This window comes from Mesoplodon bidens (assembly GCF_964165515.1).
Source record: "Mesoplodon bidens genome assembly, chromosome: 1".
NCBI classification, from domain to species: domain Eukaryota; kingdom Metazoa; phylum Chordata; class Mammalia; order Artiodactyla; family Ziphiidae; genus Mesoplodon; species Mesoplodon bidens.
In genome coordinates, this window is record NC_138176.1 from 173,682,409 (window position 1) to 173,703,367 (window position 20,959).

A 20,959-nucleotide genomic window follows, 5' to 3' on the forward strand; every position below is an offset into this window, starting at 1 on the left:
ACAGTGAGAGGCCCGCGTACCGCAAAAAAAAAAAAAAAAAAAAAAAAGGACCTAATTAATCAAAGAAAGCTGTAAATTATTTGTAAATTATTCCCATTATTAATTCTGGTGAAAGAATTGTTGGATAGACGCAGAGAGACTTTTTAAACCATTGTGTTATTTTCCTTCATGGCATTAAACAAAACTAAATACAAAATAATCTCTGTAATTACTGTGTTATGTATTTATTTTGTTCTTCCATGTACCTTTGTAGATTGTAGAGAAAATGTAATTTTAAAGGTTTTTACATTCTTTTTGCGGTACGCGGGCCTTTCACCGTTGTAGCCTCTCCTGTTGCGGAGCACAGGCTCCAGACGCGCAGGCTCAGCGGCCATGGCTCACGGGCCTAGCCGCTCCACGGCACGTGGATCTTCCTCGATCGGGGAATGAACCTGCGTCCCCTGAATTGGCAGGCGGACTCTCAACCACTGCGCCACCAGGGAAGCCCTGTTTTTACATTCTTAGACATGATTTATTATCTGGCTTTTTTTTTTTACAGGGACATTTTTCAATAACATGAGACTTAGAATGCATAAGTTACCTTATAAGGAAGTCTTCAGGGACATATTAGAATTAGTGAATAAAGTGATTCACATCTCTTGAATTACAGCCCTTCAAGGTTACATTTAGAGTCCTTCTGGATAATTTTTATTTTAAGGAGACTTGAGCAAATTGTTTTGTCACTGATAAAAGACCTGTAACAATGAGGGAGGGTCTTTGAAGTAATGGGGAAGAACAATGAAAAACTCTCTAAGTATGTGGTTAAAGCCACTCTACATAACATGTAAACTGTTTCTTCATCTCATTTTGGAATGCAGTGTATATTCATATGGTTTAAGGTGGGGTAAGTATTTATGAAGGACTAACCATAAGACTGTTGAATATATACACAAAATAACTAGAGAGAATCTCTAAAAAAATAGTGACAGAAGGAGCCCGCGATGGGGGTTGGCGCGCGCTAAACGGGAGAAGCACTGGTTTGAGAAAAGCATGGGTCGCAAGTACACATTGGGACCCTGCCATTAATGGAGGGGAAAAGCGGGGAGACGCCAGCAGGAAACCCATGCTTCCAAGAAAACACTATGGCACCTCTTTCAATGAATTTCCCTTGGGGTCCTGTCATGGATTCCATCCTGTAAGCTGGTAGGAAGCCTGAAGGCTTGATGGGATTCCAGTGTGATAGGAGGCAAGGACATGCTTCAGATACATCAGAAATTCATCTACACGTGGAACAACTCCTACAGAACACCTACTGAACGCTGACAGAAGACCTCAGACCCCCCAAAAGGCAAGAAGCTCCCCACATACCTGGGTAGGGCAAAAGAAAAAAAGAATAAACAGAGACAATAGGATAGGGACGGGACCTGCACCAGTGGGAGGGAGCCGTGAAGGGGGGAAGGTTTCTACACACTACAAGCCCCTTCGCGGGCGGAGACTGCAGGTGGCGGAGGGGGAAAGCTTCGGAGTAGCGGAGGAGAGCACAGCAACAGGGGTGCGGAGGGCAAAGCGGAGAGATTCTGGCACAGAGGACCGGTGCCCTCAGGCACACACCAGCCCGAGAGGCTTGTCTGCTCGGCCGCCGTGGCGGGCGGGGCTGGGAGCTGAGGCTCGGGTATCGGCTTTCAGTCGGAGCGCAGGGAGAGGACTGGGGCTGGCGGCAGGAAGAGAGCCTGAAGGGGTTAGTGCACCACGGCTAGCCCGGAGGGAGTCCGGGGAAAGGGTCTGGAGCTGCTGAAGAGGCAAGAGACTTTTTTCCCTTTTGTTTCCTGGTGCGCGAGGAGAGGGCATTAAGAGGGCTGCTTGGGGAAGCGCCGGTGACAGGCACGAGCCGCGGGTAAGGCACGGACCTCGGAGACGGGCGTGGGCCGCCGCCGCCGCCGCCCGCCCGCCGCGGCCCGCCGCCGCCGCTGCCGCCGCCACCGCGGGGCCTGTGTGCGAGCGCGGGTCACTGTCCGCCCCGCCTTCCGGGGGGCCTGTGCACCCCGCCACTGCTGGGGTCCCCGAGACCCGGGGACGGCTTTCCCGGGAAAGCGCACGGAGCGCCACGGGCTGCTGCAACGTCACGCCGGCCTCTGCCGCCGCAGGCCCGCCCCACACTGCGCGCCCCTCCCTCCCCTCTGCCTGAGTGAGCCAGAGCCCCCGAATCAGCGGCTCCTTTAAACCCGTCCTGTCTGAGCGAAGAACGGACGCCCTCCGGCGACCTACGCGCAGAGGCGGGGCCAGGTCCAAGGCTGAGACCCGGGAGCTGTGAGAGCAGAGGCAGGGAAATCCCTCTGTGCAGCCTGGGAGGCAGCGGATTAAAGCTCCACGGTCCATTTGATGTGCCCTGCGTCTGTGGAGTGCATGAATGGACAGCGAATCATCCCAAATTGAGGAAGTGGACTTTGAGGACAAGATTTAAGACTTTCCCCCCTTTTCCTCTTTTTACAACGAATTATTCCAAATTAAGGAGGTGGACTTAGAGAGCAAGATTTCAGACTTCTCGCCCTTTTCCTCTTTTTACAACGAATTATCCCAAATTGAGGAGGTGGACTTGGAGAGCAAGATTTTTGATTTTTCCCCCTGCTCTCTTTTTGTGAATGTGTATGTGTAATCTTCTGTGTAAGATTCTCTCTGTATAGCTTTGCTTCCACCATATGTCTCAGGGTTCTATCGGTCCGTTTTTTGTTTTTTTTTTCAATAATTACTTTCTAATTTTAATAACGCTACTATATTTCATACTTTATTCTATTTTACTTTACCTGCTCTTTCTTTTTTTCCTACTCTCCCTTCCTCCCTCCCTCCCTCCGCTCCTCCTTTCCTTCTTTCTTTTTCTTTCCTCCCTCCCACCCTTCTTCTTTCCACTTTCTTTTTCTTTCCTTCCTCCCTCCCTCCTGTCTTTCTTCCTTTCCTTTCTCCCTCCCTCCCTCCTTTCTTTCCTTCTTTCTTTCCATCCTTCCTCCCTCCCTCCCTCCCTCCTTTCTTTCTTCCTTCCTTCCTTCCTTCCTTTCTTCCCTTCTTCCTTTCTTTCCCTCTCTCTTTCTTTCTTCTACTAATTCTTTCTTTCTACTTTTTCTCCCTGTTACTCTGAGCCGGGTGGATGAAAGGCTCTTGGTGCTGCAGCCAGGAGCCAGTGCTGTGCCTCTGAAGTGGGAGAGCCAACTTCAGGACACGGGTCCACAACAGACCTCCCAGCTCCACATAATATCAAGCAGCAAAAATCTCCCAGAGATCTCCATCCCAACACCAGCACCCAGCTTCAGTCAACGACCAGCAAGCTACAGTGCAGGTCACCCTATGCCAAGCAACTAGCAAGGCAGGAACACAACCCCACCCATTAGCAGAGAGGCTACCTAAAAACATAATAAGGCCATAGGCACCCCAAAACACACCACCAGACGTGGACCTGTCCACCAGAAAGACAAGATCGAGCCTCAACCACCAGAGCACAGGAATTAGTCCCCCCCACCAGGAAGCCTACACAACCTACTGAAACAACCTTAGCCACTGGGGTCAGACACCAAAAACAACGGGAACTACGAATCTGCAGCCGGCAAAAAGGAGACCCCAAACACAGTAACATAAGCAAAATGAGAAGGCAGAAAAACACACAGCAGGTGAAGGAGCAAGATAAACACCTACCAGACCTAACAAATGAAGAGGTAATAGGCAGTCTACCTGAAAAAGAATTCAGAATAATGATAGTAAAGCTGATCCAAGATTCTATTTCCATGATCCATAATCTTGGAAATAGAATAGACAAAATGCAAGAAACAGTTAACAAGGACCTAGAAGAACTAAAGATGAATCAAGCATCGATTAAAAACACAATAAATGAAATGAAAAATACTCTAGATGGGATCAATAGCAGAATAACTGAGGCAGAAGAACGGATAAGTGAGGTGGAAGATAAAATAGTGGAAATAACTGATGCAGAGCAAAATAAAGAAAAAAGAATGAAAAGAACAGAGGAGAGTCTCAGAGATCTCTGGGACAACATTAAACGCACCAACATTCGAATTATAGGGGTTCCAGAAGAAGAAGAGAAAAAGAAAGGGACTGAGAAAATATTTGAAGAGATTATAGTTGAAAACTTCCCTAATTTGGGAAAGGAAATAGTTAATCAAGTCCAGGAGGCACAGAGAGTCCCATACAGAATAAATCCAAGGAGAAATACACCAAGACACATATTAATCAAACTGTCAAAAATTAAACACAAAGAAATCATATTAAAAGCAGCAAGGGAAAAACAACAAATAACACACAAGGGAATCCCCATAAGGTTAACAGCTGATCTCTCAGCAGAAACCCTACAAGCCAGAAGGGAGTGGCAGGACATAATTAAAGTGATGAAGGAGAGAAACCTGCAACCTAGATTACTCTACCCAGCAAGGATCTCATTCAGATTTGATGGAGAAATTAAAACCTTTACAGACAAGCAAAAGCTGAGAGAGTTCAGCACCACCAAACCAGCTTTACAACAAATGCTAAAGGAACTTCTCTAGGCAAGAAACACAACAGAAGGAATATACCTACAATAACGAACCCAAAGCAATTAAGGAAATGGGAATAGGAACATACATATCAATAATTACCTTAAATGTAAATGGACTAAATGCTCCCACCAAAAGACACAGAGTGGCTGAATGGATACAAAAACAAGACCCATATATATGCTGTCTACAAGAGACCCACTTCAGACCTAGAGACACATACAGATTGAAAGTAAAGGGATGGAAAAAGATATTCCATGCAAATGGAAATCAAAAGAAAGCTGGAGTAGCAATTCTTATATCAGACAAAATAGACTTTAAAATAAAGACTATTAGAAGAGACAAGGAAGGACACTACATAACGATAAAGGGATCGATCCAAGAAGAAGATATAACAATTGTAAATATTTATGCACCCAACATAGGAGCACCTCAATACATAAGGCAAATACTAACAGCCATAAAAGGGGAAATCGACAGTAACACACTCATAGTAGGGGACTTTAACACCCCACTTTCACCAATGGACAGATCATCCAAAATGAAAATAAATAAGGAAACACAAGCTTTAAATGATACATTAAACGAGATGGACTTAGTTGATATTTATAGGACATTCCATCCAAAAACAACAGAATACACATTTTTCTCAAGTGCTCATGGAACATTCTCCAGGATAGATCATATCTTGGGTCACAAATCAAGCCTCGGTAATTTTAAGAAAATTGAAATTGTATCAAGTATCTTCTCCGACCACAATGCTATGAGACTAGACATCAATTACAGGAAAAGATGTGTAAAAAATACAAACACATGGAGGCTAAACAATACACTACTCAATAACGAAGTGATCACTGAAGAAATCAAAGAGGAAATTAAAAAATACCTAGAAACAAATGACAATGGAGACACGACGACCCAAAACCTATGGGACGCAGCAAAAGCAGTTCTAAGGGGGAAGTTTATAGCAATACAATCCCACCTTAAGAAACAGGAAGCATTTCGAGTAAACAACCTGACCCTGCACCTAAAGCAATTAGAGAAAGAAGAACAAAAATACCCCAAAGCTAGCAGAAGGAAAGAAATCATAAAGATCAGATCAGAAATAAATGAAAAAGAAATGAAGGAAACGATAGCAAAGATCAACCAAACTAAAAGCTGGTTCTTTGAGAAGATAAACAAAATTGACAAACCATTAGCCAGACTCATCAAGAAAAAAAGGGAGAAGACTCAAATCAATAGAATTAGAAATGAAAAAGGAGAAGTAACAACTGACACTGCAGAAATACAAAAGATTATGAGAGATTACTATAAGCAACTCTATTCCAATAAAATGGACAACCTGGAAGAAATGGACACATTCTTAGAAATGCACAACCTGCCAAGACTGACTCAGGAAGAAATAGAAAATATGAATAGACCAATCACAAGCACTGAAATTGAAACTGTGATTAAAAATCTTCCATCAAACAAAAGCCCAGGACCAGATGGCTTCACAGGTGAATTCTATCAAACATTTAGAGAAGAGCTAACACCTATCCTTCTCAAACTCTTCCAAAATATAGCAGAGGGAGGAACACTCCCAAACTCATTCTACGAGGCCGACATCACCTTGATACCAAAACCAGGCAAGGATGTCACAAAGAAAGAAAACTACAGGCCAATATCACTGATGAACATAGATGCAAAAATCCTCAACAAAATACTAGCAAACAGAATCCAACAGCACATTAAAAGGATCATACACCATGATCAAGTGGGGTTTATCCCAGGAATGCAAGGATTCTTCAATATACGCAAATCAATCAATGTAATACACCATATTAACAAGTTGAAGGAGAAAAACCATATGATCATCTCAATAGATGCAGAGAAAGCTTTCGCCAAAATTCAACACCCATTTATGATAAAAACCCTGCAGAAAGTAGGTATAGAGGGATCTTTCCTCAACATAATAAAGGCCATATATGACAAACCCACAGCCAACATTGTCCTCAATGGTGAAAAACTGAAACCATTTCCACTAAGATCAGGAACAAGACAAGGCTGCCCACTCTCACCACTCTTATTCAACATAGTTTTGGAAGTTTTAGCCACAGCAATCAGAGAAGAAAAGGAAATAAAAGGAATCCAAATTGGAAAAGAAGAAGTAAAGCTGTCACTGTTTGCAGATGACATGATACTATACATAGAGAATCCTAAAGATGCTACCGAAAAACTACTAGAGCTAATCAATGAATTTGGTAAAGTAGCAGGATATAAAATTAATGTACAGAAATCTCTGGCATTCCTATACACTAATGATGAAAAATCTGAAAATGAAATCAAGAAAACACTCCCATTTACCATCGCAACAAAAAGAATAAAATATCTAGGAATAAACCTACCTAAGGAGACAAAAGACCTGTATGCAGAAAACTATAAGACACTGATGAAAGAAATTAAAGATGATACAAATAGATGGAGAGATATACCATGCTCCTGGATTGGAAGAATCAATATTGTGAAAATGACTCTACTACCGAAAGCAATCTACAGATTCAATGCAATCCCTATCAAACTACCAATGGCATTTTTCACAGAACTAGAACAAAAAATTTCAAAATTTGTTTGGAAAAACAAAAGGCCCCGAATAGCTAAAGCAATCTTGAGAACGAAAAACGGAGCTGGAGGAATCAGGCTCCCTGACTTCAGACTATACTACAAAGCTACAGTAATTAAGACAGTCTGGTACTGGCATAAAAACAGAAAGATAGATCAGTGGATCAGGATAGAAAGCCCAGAGATAAACCCACGCACATATGGCCAACTTATCTTTGATAAAGGAGGCAGGAATGTACAGTGGAGAAAGGACAGCCTCTTCAATAAGTGGTGCTGGGAAAACTGGACAGGGACATGTAAAAGTTTGAGATTAGATCATTCCCTAGCACCATACACAAAAATAAGCTCAAAATGGATTAAAGACTTAAATGTAAGGCCAGAAACTATCAAACTCTTAGAGGAAAACATAGGTAGAACACTCTATGACATAAATCACAGCAAGATCCTTTTGGACCCACCTCCTAGAGAAATGGAAATAAAAACAAAGATAAACAAATGGGACCTAATGAAACTTCAAAGCTTTTGCACAGCAAAGGAAACCATAAAGAAGACCAAAAGACAACCCTCAGAATGGGAGAAAATATTTGCAAATGAAGCAACTGACAAAGGATTAATCTCCAAAATTTATAAACAGCTCATGCAGCTCAATAGCAAAAAAACAGACAACCCAATCCAAAAATGGGCAGAAGACTTAAATAGGCATTTCTCCAAAGAAGATATACAGACTGCCAACAAACACATGAAAGAATGCTCAACATCATTAATCATTAGAGAAATGCAAATCAAAACTACAATGAGATATCATCTCACACCAGTCAGAATGGCCATCATCAAGGAATCTAGAAACAATAAATGCTGGAGAGGGTGTGGAGAAAAGGGAACACTCTTGCACTGCTGGTGGGAATGTGAATTGGTACAGCCACTATGGAGAACGGTATGGAGGTTCCTTAAAAAACTACAAATAGAACTACCATATGACCCAGCAATCCCACTACTGGGCATATACCCTGAGAAAACCATAATTCAAAAAGAGACATGTACCAAAATGTTCATTGCAGCTCTATTCACAATAGCCCGGAGCTGGAAACAACCTAAGTGTCCATCATCGGATGAATGGATAAAGAAGATGTGGCACATATATACAATGGAATATTACTCAGCCATAAAAAGAAACGAAACTGAGCTATTTGTAATGAGGTGGATAGACCTAGAGTCTGTCATACAGAGTGAAGTTAGTCAGAAAGAGAAAGACAAATACCGTATGCTAACACATATATACGGAATTTAAAAAAAAATGTCATGAAGAACCTAGGGGCAAAACGAGAATAAAGACACAGACCTACTTGAGAATGGACTTGAGGATATGGGGAGGGGGAAGGGTAAGCTGTGACAAAGCAAAAGAGAGGCATGGACATATATACACTACCAAACGTAAGGTAGATAGATAGTGGGAAGCAGCCGCAGAGCACAGGGAGATCAGCTCGGTGCTTTGTGACCGCCTGGAGGGGTGGGATGGGGAGGGTGGGAGGGAGGGAGATGCATGAGGGAAGGGATGTGGGAACAGATGTATATGTATGACTGATTCACTTTGTTATAAAGCAGAAACTAATTAAAAAAAAAAAAGAAATCTAGAAACAATAAATGCTGGAGAGGGTGTGGAGAAAAGGGAACACTCTTGCACTGCTGGTGGGAATGTGAATTGGTACAGCCACTATGGAGAACGGTATGGAGGTTCCTTAAAAAACTACAAATAGAACTACCATATGACCCAGCAATCCCACTACTGGGCATATACCCTGAGAAAACCATAATTCAAAAAGAGACATGTACCAAAATGTTCATTGCAGCTCTATTCACAATAGCCCGGAGCTGGAAACAACCTAAGTGTCCATCATCGGATGAATGGATAAAGAAGATGTGGCACATATATACAATGGAATATTACTCAGCCATAAAAAGAAACGAAACTGAGCTATTTGTAATGAGGTGGATAGACCTAGAGTCTGTCATACAGAGTGAAGTTAGTCAGAAAGAGAAAGACAAATACCGTATGCTAACACATATATACGGAATTAAAAAAAAAATGTCATGAAGAACCTAGGGGCAAAACGGGAATGAAGACGCAGACCTACTTGAGAATGGACTTGAGGATATGGGGAGGGGGAAGGGTGGGCTGTGACAAGGCGAAAGAGAGGCATGGACGTGTATACACTACCAAACGTAAGGTAGATAGATAGTGGGAAGCAGCCGCAGAGCACAGGGAGATCAGCTCGGTGCTTTGTGACCGCCTGGAGGGGTGGGATGGGGAGGGTGGGAGGGAGGGAGATGCATGAGGGAAGGGATGTGGGAACAGATGTATATGTATGACTGATTCACTTTGTTATAAAGCAGAAACTAATTAAAAAAATAAATAAATAAACTTAAAAAAAAAATGGAAAAAAAAAATAGTGACAGCTTCACATACACAAAAATAAGATTTTTTTCTTTTACATTGTGTATATCCAAAATTCCTTGTTAACCCTGACTAAATAAACATTGTTCTGCCACCTCTACATAACTATATTTCTAGTCTCTTGAGTGTTACACACTGTAACTGCTATTGAATTAGTGACCCTTGTTATTTTAATGCCTTTTGATTTATAGTTCATTTTTCTTGATGATCCACTGAACTCTTACTTAACTTTAACTGCTAATATCAAGTTAGCTGTGGATTTTTCAAATACTCTTCTCCAAGTCCCTGCTCTAATTTATATTGCAGATGTCTTTCCATTAAATACTAATGTCCTGTCTCCAAACACATCATTTCTGCTTAGAAGTTAGCTTAACTATGACCTCTTTGAGGTCTTACAATAATTACATATCAGATCTTACTGGCTGCATCATTAGTCTTGTCAGCAAAGTTGAAATATTATGCTGGGCTAGCATTTCGTTCAGGATTTATTTTTATTAGTGGTACAAAAATGATGAGATGCATATCCTTCTACTTTAAATCAGCAGTGATATTTTTCCTTGCACAGTCTTCTTTGGGCTCAACCTTGTCGTTTCTGACTTACTTTTGTTCTATTCCTCAGTGAACTCTGAAACCCCTATACCAAATTTCATGTGTTTTGTACCTCATTCGATAGACTTTCTGTAACTTCCTTTCATTCCTTTCTGTTCTAATCCTCACAGTGACTTCTGCATGTGAAAACCTCACCTCTCTCTATAACATTTTAGTTGTTGTTTTTGTGTGTGTGTGCATTTCATTTGTCCATCCTTTCACACTCACTACTCTAGAGAAATTAATAACAATTGCCACACCTAGTATTGTTCATCACCTATTAGATCACCATCTTTTTGTAGATAAACATCACCATTAGGGTGTTTGGATTAGGTATATTACATAGGTCATTCTGACAATAAAATGGTTATAATTTAGGATTATAGGTGAAATTTTAGGTGACGTTTATCTAAAACACATCTGCATGTTTGCTTGCCCTAAAAGTGCAGGACAAATCACAGTGCACTTTTGCAGCGTCACACAGGTTCGTATTTCAGGAATCTCCTTGGGAGAATTCCTCAAATGAACCATAGCTTCAGGGTGGACACATTTCTATCATCCAAGAGTGATGAAACTCTAACTGGTATTTTTTTTCCCTCACACTAAGTCCCTGTCACTTCACTAGCTATTAAGTTTTCTTTTCCATTTTAGAAGTTCCTCCTGATAGTCTAATTTGTAAAAATATTTTAAGAATTCATTCAGGTCAGTGAATATGCTGGAAATTTAAGTCTAGATATGTGATGTTGGTTTAAAAAAAGGGACTATGAAGTGAGGACTTCAGTAACTGTGGCCTTTGGGATCTTGGAATAACTTGAAAACAGACACCTTCCAGCTCAAAGAATCTTAGAGAAATCATCGTTGTCTTGCTAAATGGTTTTACCCCAAGGGATCCAGGGTATGAATGGCTCTCCCTCTTGTTCCAAAATATATGGCTTTAGGATGGTTGTGGGAAAATGGTTGCAGTCAAAATAAAATTCTGAGAAAAAGTTCTCATAAGCCGTTAAAAATGTCCCATGCTGTTCCAATTGCTACAAATGCTTTCAAAGTATTTACTATAGGTCAGTCATTAACCCTCACCACCCATCTAAGGCAGACTGTAGGCACTTTTATCCCAAGAGAAAAGTACTGAAGCAAGAGTTGATACATTGTATACAGGCCACCTAGCTGACCTGTGATACATACATCTAACGTTTTCAGCTCTCTGGGTCCTGAATTCTTGAATTTCTTCCTCTCAGTTTTTCACTAACTTTCTCAATATCTTTACCCCTCCACAAACGTAACCACTGGCCAGCCTCCTCTATTCCGCTCACATGCAAAAAACCCAAGAAACCAAGCAAACAAAACAACAAACTAAACCAAACTAGGTTATATTTTACACCAGCTGAGGCCATTGCCTCTTTTTAAAATTAACATATTTATTTTGATATAAAACCTACAGAAAAAAATGCTTAAAACCTGCATTTACAGTTTAGCAAGTGGCTGTGAAGTGTATACTCTGTAACCACCCCTCACCCCAGCACACATATTACTGGCACCGAGAAGCTCCTCCTTATATTGATATACTTTGGCAACCATAACTCAATCTAATTTTTAAACTCTAGTTGTACATATATATAATCTTGTCATAGAAAATTTAGAACACACTAAAAAATAAAAAGAAAGAAAAAAGAAAAGAAAAAATAATTTCACAATGCTGCCACGCAATGATAACCCCATTTGTATTTTGGTGCATTTCCTTCCAGTGTTTTCTGCCCTTCATCTGTTAGTGTGAGAGCCGGTTACACTGAATGGTGGCAGTAACTGCTTTATGGGGTCGTTTTGGGGGGAAGAGGATTCAGGATGACGCTCTTTTGCTGTTGGGGAGAGATAGGTTGAATGTGGGAAGAAGTGAGTTCTCAGGTTGGATTAGGGCAGAAGGCTTGAATATACTTAAGGTCTTAGGCTGTGTACAGGCTATATTGCCCTCCAGTCTGTATATTTTATGTATATGTATCTATCTATATATTTATATATCTATATTTTAATATATCTTTCCAGCTTTTAATTTAGTTGAGATCATGCTATTTGTGATCATATTGGCTATTATTTATAAACACCATGTCATTAACATTTCCCAATTCTCTTAAAAAATGATGATGAAGAGATTTATTTAAAGGAGTCCAAGAAGGCATTTTACCCCTTTGTACTTTCCCTTTCTTCATGGTGAGGTCGGTGCTTCTCCTGGCTTCTGCCTGTGCGGCCAGTGTTAATGCTCCTGAGACAGGTGGTAAGAAATTGTGGTATCTCTCTAAGCTCTTTAGATGCTAGTGATCTCTGCCCCTTCCCCGTCGCCCCCCACTTCCCACCTCCCTCCGCCCCACATAGTGAACTTGGCCAAATACACACGTAATGGGCCATCGCCTGCCTACGTTGATTTGTTTAAACTAGCAAATAAAGTGGTGCTCTGGGGAGAAGTTGGCAACCACAGTATTTTGAGATAGTTCAGACCTCAGTGTGCTAAAGATGAAAAGCCTGATGCCCCTTGCAACATGGGGCATGTGTGTAGCAGAGGCAGTGGCCCTTGCCATGGTTTGTGGCACAGTTTTTCTTTTTTTGTGTGGCACAGTTGTTAAATGTCACAACTTCTGAGCTTATTCGCTAAGCCTTGGACTTTAGAAAAATCAATGTTTTATTTGGTTTGGTTTCTTTGCTTTGCTTTTATTCTGTTTTTTTTTTGCAGCACAGGAAAAGAATATCCTGGATATTAGGAGAATAATATATTCTGGGTTTTAAAGTTGCCCAAATATGTGGCTTATGGGTTTTTCTTGGGTTTCTGAGTAACAGAGGTAGTATGTTACTGTTCAGCAGTGCTTCAGAAATAGCATCCCACAATATCCAGATGAGGTTTCAAGAAACAGTTATGTTTATAATTTTGGTTGATGTCAGGGCTAATTATTCTACTTGAAATATTCTTGACACAGCAAACTCTCACTCTTTCTTACTCTGTATTCATCTATTTGTCTTTTCATTTATCTACCCATCCATCCAATTTTAAACATTTTAATAGGAAACACAGGGAGTTTCCTGATGGTCCAGTGGTTAGGAGTGGTGCTTTCACTGTCGTGGCCCAGGTTCAATCCCTGGTCGGGGAACTAAGATTCCACAAGCTGCACAGTGCAGCCAAAAAAAAAAAAAAGACAAAGGAAATACATATACAGGACACACGTGAAAAAGGTACAAAAGGATGTATGGGGAAAAGTAATTGTCTTGTGCTTTTGTTCCATTTTGAAGATCCATTTTTCATTTTTTCCTCACTCCTGACACTACCATCAGAAGCCAGAGCTAGGCTGGAAAAATTACACCGTTAAGTTACTTGGCAAAGGACCACCACCCAAGTATATTGGATGCAGTTCTAGGATGTCAGGTTTCTGGGGGACGTTTTCAAGTGTTTTGGATCTTGTGTTTGTCTAAAAATATAGAAGTTTTACCAGAAGTTAGTGGGCAATGCCCAACACTTGATTCATGGTCCCTGATTTTTAAAAATTGTAAATAAAAAAATATAACACTACACTTTTGTTTAAAAAAATCAAAATAGTACAATAGGTTATGTAATAAAAAGTGAGTCCATCCTTATTCCAGACTCCAATTCTACTCCCCTCTCTCAGAAAGCCACCATTGCAGTTTCTTGTGTTTCCTTCCAGAAACCTTCCATACAGTATACACATACACATTCATATTATTATTTTAAAAAATGGAAAGATATTTAGAAAGTTCTCATTATTTTGATGATAACTGGACTTTAAGTGAATCCACTTAAAATTAGGACAAATATTTCACAGTAAATATTTATTGACTTTCTGCTTTGTGCCATGAGTTTTCTTAAAGAGAAGATGTATAACCCAGAATTCTAATATTTGCCAACTCTTCATTGATCATGGCTGGATGGAAGGTCGTAATAGTAGAGTGGGGATAGTAGTTACAACAGTAGTAGGTTTAATCTCTGGCATGGCTCAAGGTACACAGCCCAATTGTCTGTTTTTTGATAGTAAAATACACATAAAACTTACCATTTTAACCATTTTAAAGTGTGCATTTCAGTGGCATTAAGTACATTCCCAATGTTGTTTACCCATCATCACTATCTAGTTCCAGAACTTTTTCATCACCCCAAAAGGTAACCCTGTACCTGTTAGCAATCACTCCCTATTCCCCTCTCTCTAGCTTCCGGTAACCACTAATCTGCTTTCTATCTGTATGGATTTGTTTATTCTGGAATTATACAATATATGCATTTTATTTCTGGCTCCTTTTACTAAGCATAATGTTTTCAAGGTTTATCCACTTTGTAGTACTTTCCTCCTTTTTTATGGCCAAATAATATTCCATTGTATGAATATGCCACATTTTTATTTACTCATTCATGAATTGATGGACATTTGGATTGTTTCCACCTTTTGGCTCTTGTGACTAGTGCTGCTATGAACACTTGTGTTTAAGTTTTTCTTTGAACACTTGTTTTCAATTCTTTTGTGTCTAGGAATTGAATTGCTGGGTCATATGGTAATCTTATGCCTAATTTTCTAAGAAAACATCTCATTGTTTGAATCTCTCTGATGCTGGTCCCTTTGCTTTCTAAGGATATGGATTTCTCCTTATATAATTAGTTTTCCAAATCAGTGAGGATTAATTGATTAACATCTGAATTAATTAATATCTGGCTAATAGTCGAGTCTAACATTTTGTTACCACATATTGAACTTTAAATATAGAAACTATATAATATTGATTTTATATTATACATCTGCTTTCAATTAATGTAGTCAATGCACTGGGCTGCCAGAGGTAAAAAAGATCTGATGTTGGAAGAATCTGACCAGACTCATACCAATAAAATTGAAAATGAGGAACGGAATGAGCAAAAAGAGATAAAGAATGAGGAGTTCGGTCCAACCACAGAGAAAATGGAGCAAAAAGAATCCAAGTCCATGGAGAAATCATTCTCCTCACAAAATCCAGATTCTCCAGGTAAGTCATGTCATGTAGCTTTGCAGAACAGAGAAGGTGTGAAATTAAAAGGCTCATTTTATATTGTATTTATTCTCAACCTTTCCAGCTACACAGTAGTGCCAAATATAAGGGTTAGTTTAGCACCTTAAAAGATACTTACCTAGCATTGACACAGAAACTAGAAGATATATTCCTTAATACATTCCTTGCAAGGGAAAACTTGAGACATTTCTGGGATCGTCATCTGCTTTACTAAAATAGTACTAGCTAACATGTGTTGGGAATTTACTATATGTAGTTCTTTACATATATTACTTTACATCTATTATCTTGTTTAATATTAATTTTTACATTAATTTTACATATATTAATTTATTTAATCCTCATTACAAGTTTGTTATGTTGGTACCAATATTATAAATTTATTTATTTATTTGTTTGTATTTTTGGCTGTGTTGGGTCTTCGTTGCCGTGCGCGGGCCCTCTCCAGTTGCGGCCAGTGGGGGCCACTCTTCGTTGTGGTGAGTGGGCCCCTCATTGTGGTGGCCTCTCTTGTTGCGGAGCACGGGCTCTAGGCGTGCGGGCCTCAGCAGTTGTGGCACGCAGGTTCTAGAGCGCAGGCTCAGTAGCCATAGTGCACGGGCCCAGTTGCTCCGTGGCATGCGGGATCTTCCCGGGCCAGGGATCAAACCCATGTCCCCCACATTGGCAGGCGGACTCCCAACCACTGCACCAGCAGGGAAGCCCAGGTTAGTACCAATATTATTCTCATTGTATAGATGAGAAAACTGAGGCCTAGAGAGGTTGAATAATTTTCTCAAGGTTATCCAGCTTGTATGTGGCAGGGAAGGGGTCTGAACTGAGGCAGTTTGGTTGCAGAGTCTGCATTCTAAGGTATTGCACTATCCTGAGAAGATACCTTATGTGTAAGTAGATTTATAGACATCTGACCCATGTATATATCCACTGAAGCAGGGTATTACAGAGGTTAAACTCTCGGCTCCCCAGCTATACTACCTGGGTTCACATCCTAGCTCTACCATTTATTATCTGCATTACTTGGTAAAAGTTACTTAACTTCTCTACACTTCAGTTTTCTCATCTCCAAAATAGAGATCAGAATGGTACCTTCTCATAAAGTTACCATGAGGATTAAATGAGACGATCCATGCAAAATGCTTAGCACAGTTATTTGTCTACAGCAGGCCCTGGATAATAGTTAGCTATTGCTATCATTTCTTTGTCTATCTGGCCATCCCACTGTATTTATCTTGTACAGGTGTGTTATGTACACACACTTTAACTGTCCTCCAAATTCTTGATTCTCATGGTTGTGATACAACACCCCACTAGAATTTAGCCTTTAAGTAAAAGGTTCCTGAATGTTCTCGAACACTTCTTACAAAAAAAAAGATAATTCGATAGTTTGTGGTGAACTATAGTCTTTCTAGAGATAGTCACTTCAAAACTCTCTTTGGGGAGAACTTTTACATGCTCACTACTTGTTGGGAATAAAGATTCTTAGAGCTTCATTCAGGTGGCTCTGCTGGTTACCCAAGAGATCCTTTCATAGAGCCTGCAGTTGACTGCATCAGCCGCATAACTAGCAGTGGTTATAATATAACAAACCAATCAAAGCAGAAGCTCGAATGTCCTAAAAACAGTGTTTTAGGCAAACATACACATACAAACACCCACCCACAGGCATCCACAGACAAACACGTGAATGTTTCTCCATTTAGCCTTGGAATGTTCAGATCTGGGCTTCCGGAACCCTTGGGGCCTCCCTGTGACTTTATGTTTCAGATTCAGACCTATTCTGAGTTCACCAGAGTTGAGGGGGTTTATCACGTCAGATTCTCACACTGAGGCCCCACTTAAATCCCTTTCATAAAATTCTATAAAATTTTCTCTTTCTTTTCAAAAATAGTTATTTAGATACTTAAAAACCCCAAAGTAATATGAGCTTATCATTAAAAATTCAAAGAATCACATATAGACAACAATTTAGTGTCTACCCTAGTCTCATCCTTCTCTGCTTCTACTTCCTGAAGTAACCAATGCAGATGCCCAGGTGTGTCTCCTTCCATAGCCTTTGTTTGTCTATGCTAACAAAGGCATGTATAAGCATATATTCGTTTGTGAGGGCTTTACAAATAAAGAATGGGGTTATACTGTGCACATTCCTTTGTGTTATACAGTACCTAAGAGCACAGACTCTGGAACCAGAGTCTAGCTTTTCCCACTGATGAGTTGTGTGACCTTGGGCAAGTGAGATAACCTCTCTGTATTTGCATTTTCTTATCTCTATATAATAGTTAAAATATTTGTGTCTACCTCTACCTTGTAAGGTCTTTTTTTTTTTTTGGCTGCGCTGGATCTTTGTTGCTGCGTGTAGGCTTTCTCTGGTAGCAGTGTGCGGGCTTCTCATTGCGGTGGCTTCTCTTGTTGCAGAGCACGGCCTCTAGGCATGCTGGCTTCAGTAGTTGTGGTGTGCGGGCTTCAGTAGTTGTGGCTCACGGGCTCTAGAGCGCAGTCTCAGTAGTTGTGGCGCACGGGATTATTTGCTTGGTGGCATGTGGGATCTTCCCGGACCAGGGATCGAACCCGTGTGCCCAGCATTGGCAGGAGGATTCTTAACCACTGCGCCACCAGGGAAGCCTTTTTTTTGGTAAGGTCTTTTTGAGAAGTAAATAACATATGTAAAATATTTAGACCTGGTACATGGCCATTGCTTTTTTAATGTTAGCTTTTATTACTATGGGACTCCTCCTTAGACCCTTATATTTAGAACGAACTCATTAGAATGAACAGCTGATAAATATTCCACAGTGTAGATATATTGTAATTTACTCAGAACAAATTGTGATGCCAGTTTTGATACCCTCACATTGTGAAATGTATTCTCTTACTGTGGTTGAGGAATGAAACACAGGGGGTGAGAGGAGGGAGGATCACTGTTTTGAAAGCTGTTGTTGGAGAATAAGAATTATGCAATTTTGCTGAAGGCTGCATTTACCAGTATTTTCTTAATGTTGTTTAAGAGATTATTGGCTGTTCTGAGTAGTGCCTTAAAGTTGGAGTATCATATGCCAAAGCACAGTTGCCTGATTATTTATAATTTCATTTGACTGCAGTGTAAATTTTTATAACATCAGCATTTAAGAAATATTATTCATGTCAGCTTTACCAAGCCCTGAGTGGCTTCCCACATAACTTTTCAGCATTTTTGTTAATTTCCTCAAGCAGTGCTTGATATTTACTTTGAAGTTTGCCTTTTGATGCCTCTTCTGTGATGAGCTTCTATCAAATAGTCCCCATGATTTTCTGATTCTTCATTGCAACCAGGAAAATAAGGAGCACGGCATCTGAAAACCCATGTGCGAGACAATCTTACTTTTACTTTCTTTTCATTTAAATATGCAATAGAGCTTCCCTGGTGGCGCAGTGGTTGAGAGTCCGCCTGCCGATGCAGGGAACACGGGTTTGTGCCCCAGTCCGGGAGGATCTCACATGCCGCGGAGTGGCTGGGCCCGTGAGCCATGGCCGCTGGGCCTGCGCGTCCGGAGCCTGTGCTCCGCAACGGGAGAGGCCACAACAGTGAGAGGCCCGCGTACTGCAAAAAAAAAAAAAAAAAAAAAAAGAAGCAATAAATGTGCCTTCTGATGAATACAATTCTAGAATAAAACATCCTGGAGTTAAAAAAAAAAAAAACAAATGTAGCAGATGCTGTTGATGTGCTAACATATCCTCTGGGCATTGCCAACCCTACGGCTCCCACCAGAGTGCTTTCTCTGGCAGTGGGTCCGGCTTAGCAGCAGTGAGCGGGCAGTTAAGTACCAGGGAGTAAACACGCTGTGGGTGTAGCCATCAGATGATAATGAATGGGAGTGGGAGGCTAAATTCCCAGGCGCCTTCACCGCTCAAGTGGAATAACTCTCAGGGGTCTTTGTAGACTTGGTTCCTTTCCCTACCAGTGTCTCCGGGGATCACCTCCCCAAGTTAGCCACTTGCATTCAAGTTCTTGTCTGGGGTCTACTTCTAGGGGGACCCAAACTTGAAAACATCTTTTCAAACTACAGAAATAACATGTATTTAGTGTAGAAATGTGAGAAAATATGGTCAAGCAAAAGGAAGAAAATACAATAACTTGTAGTCTTACCACTTAGGGAAATATTTATTATTGTTATTTTGGTATATTTTAAGATATGTTAGCATACCTAAAATGAAAAGGATATTACTGTACATATTTTGTGTGTGTGTTTCAATTACAGGTTGTCAGAAACAATTTCCTTTTTGCTTTTTCCCCAAATGGCAATTCTTTAGATTTTTTTCTCTGATAATTCTAAAGAAAGTGCAGATCCTATTTTCCTGGGATAATCACTGTCAACTATTCTGTGTATATTTTTCCTACTACATATTTAGATAATATTTTAAATATCAATGGAGGCATATTTAATATATTATTCTGTAACCTGCTTTTTCATTAGCAATATTATAAAAGTAAAAAATGATAGAAGGCATACTTGTTCATCACAGAAAAATGAGAAAATACAGATAAACAAAAAAAGAGTATAAAAAATGAAAATCATATCTATTCCAACTCTTCAGGAATAGTTACTGTTAACATTTAGGGGTAATTCCTTATAGACTTAAAAAAATTTTATATAAATACCCATGTAAATATGAATTTATGAATGAGATCATGCTGTCTAAACTGTTTCCTAACTACCAGTTACTTAGCAATATGTTATGAACATTTTTCTATGATGATAAATATTAAAACATTGTTAATGACTATATCAAAGCCTTTAAACCAATTTTCTATTACTGAAGATTTAGACTGTTTCTTGATTTTTTAAACATTTACAAATGGTACCATAATAAACATCCTTAGAGTTAAGCCCTTGAGCACATCATGATTATTTCATTAGGATAAATTTCTAGAAGTAGAATTATTGGCTTAAAGGTTTATACATTTTAATGAGTTTGATAAATATTGCCAAATTGCCTGCTAGAAGATTTTTGCCAGTTTACATTTCCTCCAGTAGAGAATGAAAATGACCTTTTCTCTAGTTTTCAACTAAGTTGTTTATTAGAATAAAAAAAAAATCTTACTACTGTGGAATACATTATTTGTATTTCCAGGGATCCTTTCCATTGACCTTTTACTTTTGACAGCTGTTTGAAAGTAGTTTCCAGTTTGCTTGCAGATGAATTGTCAAAATTCCCACCACTGGAAGTATCTATAAATATCCTTTTATTAATAAGCATTTAAACACGTAAGGCCCTCTCATCCATATAAACCAATTCCTGTTCATAAGGATTCAAAAGTTTGCTTATCCATTTCTGTAAGATATTAATAATTCACACCAAAGACTTACCCTTACGTTTCACTTATTGCAATGAAATCGAATCAACAAGCTGTTTTACTATTATAAATAAGCTTGACTTTTCCTACCTCTGATTTTAAAATATTCTCTTCTCTCTTCTACAGGTTTTTCAGATGTGAACTGCTGGCACCTTCGTTTCCGCTGGTCTGGGGATGCTCCTTCAGAACTCCTGAGGAAATTCAGAAACTATGAAATATGAAATGTCCCTGCTCCATAGGGGGGAGAGGGGGAGAGAGAGGGAGGGAGGGAGGGAGGGAGAGAGAGAGAGAGAGAGAGAGAGAGAGAGAGAGAGAGAGATCATTCCTTGCGCTGCCAACATACAGTCGTTGTTCAAATCTTAAAAATGTCATGTTTGTGAATTGCTGAGTACCAATTCATTCCTCCATCCTTGATCCTGTTCTCTCAATATGTTTTCTAAACAAGAAAAT

At 40.0% G+C, this 20,959-nt stretch overlaps 1 protein-coding gene across 1 annotated transcript in view; it reads left to right on the forward strand.

Annotated features, from left to right (window-relative positions):
* The window catches only part of DNAJC12 (DnaJ heat shock protein family (Hsp40) member C12), a 43,006-nt gene extending 22,270 nt beyond the window's left edge, over nt 1-20,736 (forward strand). Inside the window, exons 4-5 of the mRNA XM_081248723.1 lie at nt 14,952-15,156; nt 20,636-20,736. Coding sequence (XP_081104849.1) covers nt 14,952-15,156; nt 20,636-20,730 — 300 coding nt within the window. The 3' untranslated portion in view covers nt 20,731-20,736. The remainder of the gene's footprint in view (nt 1-14,951; nt 15,157-20,635) is intronic.
* Nucleotides 20,737-20,959: the final 223 nt, after the last annotated feature.